Genomic DNA, 8,817 nt, shown 5'->3' with positions numbered 1-8,817 from the left:
TCACTGTGTAACTGTACAGAGGTACTGTTTATTCAGGGTGAGGGTCACTCACTGTGTAACTGTACAGAGTCACTGTTTATTCAGCACGAGGGTCACTGTGTAACTGTACAGAGTACTGTTTATTCAGTGTGATGGTCACTCACTGTGTAACTGTACAGAGTCACTGTTTATTCAGGGTGAGGGTCACTGTGTAACTGTACAGAGTCACTGTTTATTCAGAGTGAGGGTCACTGTGTAACTGTACAGAGTCACTGTTTATTCAGTGTGATGGTCACTCACTGTGTAACTGTACAGAGTCACTGTTTATTCAGTGTGATGGTCACTCACTGTGTAACTGTACAGAGTCACTGTTTATTCAGTGTGATAGTCACTCACTGTGTAACTGTACAGAGTCACTGTTTATTCAGTGTGATAGTCACTCACTGTGTAACTGTACAGAGTCACTGTTTATTCAGCACGAGGGTCACTGTGTAACTGTACAGAGTCACTGTTTATTCAGTGTGATGGTCACTCACTGTGTAACTGTACAGAGTCACTGTTTATTCAGTGTGATGGTCACTCACTGTGTAACTGTACAGAGTCACTGTTTATTCAGGGTGAGGGTCACTGTGTAACTGTACAGAGTCACCGTTTATTCAGGGTGAGGGTCACTGTGTAACTGTACAGAGTCACTGTTTATTCAGAGTGAGGGTCACTGTGTAACTGTACAGAGTCACTGTTTATTCAGGGTGAGGGTCATTCACTGTGTAACTGTACAGAGTCACTGTTTATTCAGTGTGATGGTCACTCACTGTGTAACTGTACAGAGGTACTGTTTATTCAGGGTGAGGGTCACTCACTGTGTAACTGTACAGAGTCACTGTTTATTCAGTGTGATAGTCACTCACTGTGTAACTGTACAGAGTCACTGTTTATTCAGTGTGATAGTCACTCACTGTGTAACTGTACAGAGTCACTGTTTATTCAGCACGAGGGTCACTGTGTAACTGTACAGAGTACTGTTTATTCAGTGTGATGGTCACTCACTGTGTAACTGTACAGAGTCACTGTTTATTCAGGGTGAGGGTCACTGTGTAACTGTACAGAGTCACCGTTTATTCAGGGTGAGGGTCACTGTGTAACTGTACAGAGTCAGTGTTTAGTCAGTGTGATGGTCACTCACTGTGTAACTGTACAGAGTCACTGTTTATTCAGGGTGAGGGTCACTGTGTAACTGTACAGAGTCACTGTTTATTCAGTGTGATGGTCACTCACTGTGTAACTGTACAGAGTCACTGTTTATTGAGGGTGAGGGTCACTCACTGTGTAACTGTACAGAGTCACTGTTTATTCAGTGTGATTGTCACTCACTGTGTAACTGTACAGATTCACTGTTTATTCAGTGTGATAGTCACTCACTGTGTAACTGTACAGAGTCACTGTTTATTCAGATTGAGGGTCACTGTGTAACTGTACAGAGTCACTGTTTATTCAGTGTGATAGTCACTCACTGTGTAACTGTACAGAGTAACTGTTTATTCAGATTGAGGGTCACTGTCTATCTGTACAGAGTCACTGTTTATTCAGTGTGATGTTCACTCACTGTTTAAATGTACAGAGTTACTGTTTAATCAGAGAGAGGGTCACTGTGTAACTGTACAGAGTCACTGTTTATAATAATGCTCACTCATTACTCTAGGTTTCTATATATCAGAGTAGTCTCAGCTCTGCCCAGTCGACGCGGCCCCACTTGTCTTGGATGCTGTTTCGACACAGCTTTGTTTTTGAGCTGGGGAGAGAATAGAGAAGCATTAAGCACTTATGTCAGGAGGGCTGTGGCAAAAAGACAAAGGGGCAGGGGGAGGGGAGAAGTTGAGGGAGAAAAAAATTGAGAGGTTGAGGGAGAGGGGTATGGCAGGAGAGGGCGAGTGGGGTCGGCAGAGGGGCAGCAAGGGGTAGTGGGGGTAGGGAAGTGGGAGGAGAGGGAGAGAGGGAAACATAGAAACATAGAAAATAGGTGCAGGAGTAGGCCATTCGGCCCTTCGAGCCTGCACCGCCATTTATTATGATCATGGCTGATCATCCAACTCAGAACCCAGCCTTCCCTCCATACCCCCTGACCCCTGTAGCCACAAGGGCCATATCTAACTCCCTCTTAAACATAGCCAATGAACTGGCCTCAACAGTTTGCTGTGGCAGAGAATTCCACAGATTCACCACTCTCTGTGTGAAGAAGTTTTTCCTAATCTTGGTCCTAAAAGGCTTCCCCTCTATCCTCAAACTGTGCCCCCTCGTTCTGGACCTCTCCAACATCGGGAACAATCTTCCCGCATCTAGCCTGTCCAATCCCTTTAGGATCTTATACGTTTCAATCAGATCCCCCCTCAATCTTCTAAATTCCAACGAGTACAAGCCCAGTTCATCCAGTCTTTCTTCATATGAAAGACCTGCCATCCCAGGAATCAATCTGGTGAACCTTCTTTGTACTCCCTCTATGGCAAAGATGTCTTTCCTCAGATTAGGAGACCAAAACTGCACACAATACTCCAGGTGTGGTCTCACCAAGGCCTTGTACAACTGCAGTAGTACCTCCCTGCTCCTGTACTCGAATCCTCTCGCTATAAATGCCAGCATACCGTTCGCCTTTTTCACCGCCTGCTGTACCTGCATGCCCACTTTCAATGACTGGTGTATAATGACACCCAGGTCTCGTTGCACCTCCCCTTTTCCTAATCGGCCACCATTCAGATAATAATCTGTTTTCCTATTTTTGCCACCAAAGTGGATAACTTCACATTTATCCACATTAAATTGCATCTGCCATGAGTTTGCCCACTCACCCAACCTATCCAAGTCACCCTGCATCCTCTTAGCATCCTCCTCACTGCTAACACTGCCACCCAGCTTCGTGTCATCCGCAAACTTGGAGATGCTGCATTTAATTCCCTCATCCAAGTCATTAATATATATTGTAAACAACTGGGGTCCCAGCACTGAGCCTTGCGGTACCCCACTAGTCACCGCCTGCCATTCTGAAAAGGTCCCGTTTATTCCCACTCTTTGCTTCCTGTCTGCTAACCAATTCTCCACCCACACCAATACCTTACCCCCAATACCGTGTGCTTTAAGTTTGCACACTAATCTCCTGTGTGGGACCTTGTCAAAAGCCTTTTGAAAATCCAAATATACCACATCCACTGGTTCTCCCCTATCCACTCTACTAGTTACATCCTCAAAAAATTCTATGAGATTCGTCAGACATGATTTTCCTTTCACAAATCCATGCTGTCTTTGTCCGATCATTTCACCGCTTTCCAAATGTGCTGTTATCACATCCTTGATAACTGACTCCAGCAGTTTCCCCACCACCGACGTTAGGCTAACCGGCCTATAATTCCCCGGTTTCTCTCTCCCTCCTTTTTTAAAAAGTGGGGTTACATTAGCCACCCTTAAAAAGTGGGGTTACATTAGCCACCCTAAAAAGTGGGGTTACATTAGCCACCCTTAAAAAGTGGGGTTACATTAGCCACCCTTTAAAAAGTGGGGTTACATTAGCCACCCTTAAAAAGTGGGGTTACTTTAGCCACCCTTAAAAAGTGGGGTTACATTAGCCACCCTAAGGAGAGGGAGAGAGGGAAGGAGAGGGAGAGAGGGAAGGAGAGGGAGAGAGGGAAGGAAAGAGGGAAGGAGGGGGAAAGAGGGAAGGAGGGGGAAAGAGGGAAGGAGGGGAGGAGAGTGAGGGAGGGGAGGGGAAGGAGAGTGAGGGAGGGGAGGGGAAGGAGAGTGAGGGAGGGGAGAGGGAAGGAGAGTGAGGGGGAAGGAGAGTGAGGGGGAGGGGGAAGAAGAGTGAGGGAGGGGAGAGGGAGGGGGAGGAGATCGAGGGGAGGGATAGTGAGGGAGGGGAGGGGGAGGGATAGTGATGGAGGGGAGGGGGAGGGGAAGGAGAGTGAGGTGGGGAGGGGCAAAGGAGAATGGAGGGGAGGAGAGTGACGTGGATGGGGACGAGAGGGTAAGGAGAATGAGGGAGGGGAGGAGGGAGAGGATGGAAGGAGGAGGAGGAGGGGGATACAGCGTGGAGGCCACAGATTCTGTACGGGTTGCTGTTCTGGTGGGTGGTGGGTTTCAGGGTAGATCCTTCACTGGGCACTCACCAGTCAGAAGTGCCTCAGGTCGTTCTGTCCACAGGAGGTAGTCAGGTCGATTCTGGAATCTCCTACTCATCCCGCAATGCAGGCAGCTGACCACGGTGAAACGCTGGCTCCGTCCTGCCGAGAGAGAGAGAGAGGGAGTGAGAGATACTGGGGCTTGCACCCGTCGCCGGATGTATAATCCTACACCTCCCCCCAACCAACTCCCAGCTTGGAAGTTATGGCAAGGCAATGGTTAAATGGTAAGGCAAGGGTAAACTGACGTGGTTGTCGTCAGGTGAGACCGCGCGAGCCAACACGGTGAGATCAGTGAGAATGACTGTAGCAGTGTGTAATCCCCTCTTCAATAACATACTGTAGCTTCACTTTGCACAGTCGTGTGTGACAGACGAGCTTCCCTTTGCAGTCGTGTGTGACAGACGAGCTTCCCTTTGCACAGTTGTGTGTGACAGGCGACCCCTCTGCACAGTCGTGTGTGACAGACGAGCTTCCCTTTGCACAGTCGTGTGTGACAGGCAACCCCTTTGCACAGTCGTGTGTGACAGACGAGCTTCCCTTTGCACAGTCGTGTGTGACAGGCGACCCCTTTGCACAGTCGTGTGTGACAGACGAGCTTCCCTTTGCACAGCCGTGTGTGTCAGACGAGGTTCCCTTTGCAGTCGTGTGTGACAGACGAGCTTCCCTTTGCACAGTCGTGTGTGACAGACGAGTTTCCCTTTGCACAGTCGTGTGACAGACGAGTTTCCCTTTGCACAGCCGTGTGTGTCAGACGAGCTTCCCTTTGCACAGTCGTGTGTGACAGACGAGTTTCCCTTTGCACAGTCGTGTGTGACAGACGAGCTTCCCTTTGCACAGTCGTGTGTGACAGACGAGTTTCCCTTTGCACAGTCGTGTGTGACAGACGAGTTTCCCTTTGCACAGTCGTGTGTGACAGACGAGTTTCCCTTTGCACAGTCGTGTGTGACAGACGAGCTTCCCTTTGCACCGTCGTGTGTGACAGACGAGTTTCCCTTTGCACAGTCGTGTGTGACAGACGAGCTTCCCTTTGCACAGTCGTGTGTGACAGACGAGCTTCCCTTTGCACAGTCGTTTGACAGACGAGTTTCCCTTTGCACAGTTGTGTGTGACAGACGAGCTTCCCTTTGCACAGTCGTGTGTGACAGACGAGCTTCCCTTTGCACAGTCGTGTGTGACAGGCGACCCCTTTGCACAGTCATGTGTGACAGACGAGCTTCCCTTTGCACAGCCATGTGTGTCAGACGAGGTTCCCTTTGCACAGTCGTTTGACAGACGAGGTTCCCTTTGCACAATTGTGTGTGACAGAAGAGGTTCCCTTTGCACAGTCGTTTGACAGACGATCTCTTTGCACAGTCGTTTGACAGACGATCCCTTTGCACAGTCGTGTGTGACAGACAAGGTTCCCATTGCACAGTCGTGTGTGACAGGCAACCCCTCTGCACAGTCGTGTGTGACAGACGAGCTTCCCTTTGCACAGTCGTGTGTGACAGGCGACCCCTTTGCACAGTCGTGTGTGACAGACGAGCTTCCCTTTGCAGTCGTGTGTGACAGACGAGCTTCCCTTTGCACAGTCGTGTGTGTCAGACGAGGTTCCCTTTGCAGTCGTGTGTGACAGACTAGCTTCCCTTTGCACAGTCGTGTGTGACAGACGAGGTTCCCTTTGCAGTCGTGTGTGACAGACTAGCTTCCCTTTGCACAACCGTGTGTGTCAGACGAGGTTCCCTTTGCACAATTGTGTGTGACAGAAGAGGTTCCCTTTGCACAGTCGTTTGATAGACGATCTCTTTGCACAGTCGTTTGACAGACGATCCCTTTGCACAGTCGTGTGTGACAGACAAGGTTCCCATTGCACAGTCGTTTGACAGACGACCCCTCTGCACAGTCGTGTGTGACAGACGAGCTTCCCTTTGCACAGTCGTGTGTGACAGACGAGCTTCCCTTTGCACAGTCGTGTGTGACAGGCGACCCCTTTGCACAGTCATGTGTGACAGACGAGCTTCCCTTTGCACAGCCATGTGTGTCAGACGAGGTTCCCTTTGCACAGTCGTTTGACAGACGAGGTTCCCTTTGCACAGCTGTGTGGGACAGAAGAGGTTCCCTTTGCACAGTCGTTTGACAGACGATCTCTTTGCACAGTCGTTTGACAGACGATCCCTTTGCACAGTCGTGTGTGACAGACAAGGTTCCCATTGCACAGTCGTGTGTGACAGGCAACCCCTCTGCACAGTCGTGTGTGACAGACGAGCTTCCCTTTGCACAGTCGTGTGTGACAGGCGACCCCTTTGCACAGTCGTGTGTGACAGACGAGCTTCCCTTTGCAGTCGTGTGTGACAGACGAGCTTCCCTTTGCACAGTCGTGTGTGTCAGACGAGGTTCCCTTTGCAGTCGTGTGTGACAGACTAGCTTCCCTTTGCACAGTCGTGTGTGACAGACGAGGTTCCCTTTGCAGTCGTGTGTGACAGACTAGCTTCCCTTTGCACAGCCGTGTGTGTCAGACGAGGTTCCCTTTGCACAATTGTGTGTGACAGAAGAGGTTCCCTTTGCACAGTCGTGTGTGACAGACAACCCCTTTCCATAGTCATGTGTGACAGACAAGTTAGGAACAACAGAAGGATCTGCTACACCATTTAACAAACTGTCCATATCCATCACTGTAAGGCAATTCTGTATAAAATAGCAGTTTTCTGCCTTGGCTTCAGAACAGTGTGGGTCCCACGGGCTACGCTGCTCTCCTTGTACACAAACTAAAGGATACTTTAGTCCAAAAGCATGTGTTCTGGGACCCATTATTCCAGTTAGTTTATTTTATTATTTGTGACAACATCAGTGCGGGACATTCCAGAGCGATGGAGACACCGTGATACCAAATAATTGCCGGAGACAGAGACAGATCGGCAGGGGGAGAAAGGGAGGTAGGTGGTTGGGAAAGACCTCAAACCACATGCTGTCCTGGTGTGGTGGGGTGTCATATGGGGGTCTTCACTGCCTGTTGGCCATTGTCTCCCTCTAATTCTCTCACTCTCCTTCCCTCTTTCCACCCCCTCTCTTTCTTATTGCCTATCACCTCCCTCCCATTTTTTCATTCCCTTTTTCTCTCTTTCAACAACCCCTCCTCTCATACTCTCCCTTTCCCTCCCCTCACCTCTCCTCCTGCACTTCCCTTCCTTCTCTTTCCCCATTCTCGCCTTCCTCCCCTCCCTCTCCTGATCTTATCACCCTCTCTCTCTCTCTTCCAACCATATTTTCCTCCCACCATCCCTCAGTCCCCAACTGTCTCCCTCCCTTCGCACCCTGTCTCCATCACTCCTTTCCCCCATCATTTCCTCTCCCACATTCCCTCATCTCCCTGGTCCCCTACTTCCTTCCTCCCCTCTCTCCCTCCCTCCCTTCTTCCCTCCTCCCCACTCTCCCTCCCTTCCTCCCCCTCCCCTCTCTCCCTCCCTCCCCCTCCCCTCACTCCCTTCCTCCCCCTCCCCACTCTCCCTCCCTCCTCCCCCTCCCTCTCTCCGTCCCTCCCCCTTCCTCCCCCTCCCCTCTCTCCCTCCCTCCCTTCTTCCCTCCTCCCCACTCTCCCTTCCTCCCCCTCCCCTCTCTCCCTCCCTCCCTTCTTCCCTCCTCCCCACTCTCCCTTCCTCCCCCTCCCCTCTCTCCCTCCCTCCTCCCCCTCCCCCTCCCCTCTTGCTGACACGTACTTCTCTGGCGAACCTTAGCGGAGATACCGGGCACCAGGAGTGAGGAACATCGCTTGCACACTGTCCGCTTGACTGACGGGTCTCTGGGAGACAGGGGGATAGGTGTCAGGGACATTTGGACACCAACTAGGACTGCTAGTTGTATCGTGTGTGTGTGTGTGTGTGTGTGTGTGTGTGTGTGTGTGTGTGTGTGTGTGTGTGTGTGTGAGACTGTCTGTCTGTGTATATGTGAGTGTGAGTGTGTGTATCCGTGTGTGTTTGTCTGTGTGCAAGTCTGTTTCTGGGAGTGTGTCTCTGTGTGAGTGAGCGTATACAAAGAACAGAAGACCATAAGATAGAGGAGCAGAAGTAGGCCATTCGGCCCATTCAGTCTGCTCCACTATGCAATCATGGGCTGATTCAATTCTTCCAGTCATCCCCACTCCCCTGCTTTCTCTTGATACACTTTGATGCCCTGGCTAATCAAGAACCTATCTATCTCTGCCTTAAATACACCAATGACTTGGCCTCCACAGCTGCTCATGGCAACAAATTCCACAGATTTACCACCCTCTGACTAAAGTAATTTCTCCACATCTCAGTTCTAAAAGGACATCCTTCAATCCTGAAGTCATGCTCTGCTGTCCTACAAATCCCTACCATGGGAAATAATGGTAGGGTACCAGAACCATGGTGTACAAAGGCTGTTGTAAATCGAGACAAGAAGAAAAAAAAAGTTCACAAAAAGTTCAAAAAAACTAGGTAATGATAGAGATCTAGAAGATTATAAGGCTAGCAGGAAGGAGTTTAAGAATGAAATTAGGAGAGACACAAGGGGCCATGAGAAGGCCTTGGTGAGCAGGATTAAAGAAAACCCCAAGGCATTCTACAAGTATGTGAAGAGCAAGAGAATAGGACCAATCAAGTGTGACAGTGGAAAAGTGTGTCTGAAACTGAAGGATATAGGAGAGGTACTTAATGAATATTTTGCTTCAGTATTC

At 49.8% G+C, this 8,817-nt stretch overlaps 1 protein-coding gene across 1 annotated transcript in view; it reads right to left on the bottom strand.

Moving 5' to 3' along the window:
* Window positions 1-1,382: 1,382 nt before the first annotated feature.
* rpp21 (ribonuclease P 21 subunit) overlaps window positions 1,383-8,817 on the bottom strand; it is a 29,306-nt gene continuing 21,871 nt past the window's right edge. Inside the window, exons 3-5 of the mRNA XM_063034719.1 lie at window positions 7,838-7,920; window positions 4,131-4,244; window positions 1,383-1,768 (exon numbers count right to left, since the gene is read on the bottom strand). Coding sequence (XP_062890789.1) covers window positions 1,701-1,768; window positions 4,131-4,244; window positions 7,838-7,920 — 265 coding nt within the window. The 3' untranslated portion in view covers window positions 1,383-1,700. The remainder of the gene's footprint in view (window positions 1,769-4,130; window positions 4,245-7,837; window positions 7,921-8,817) is intronic.

Source organism: Mobula hypostoma, chromosome 28, assembly GCF_963921235.1.
Source record: "Mobula hypostoma chromosome 28, sMobHyp1.1, whole genome shotgun sequence".
NCBI lineage: Eukaryota > Metazoa > Chordata > Chondrichthyes > Myliobatiformes > Myliobatidae > Mobula > Mobula hypostoma.
This window is presented reverse-complemented; position numbering and strand designations above follow the sequence as displayed.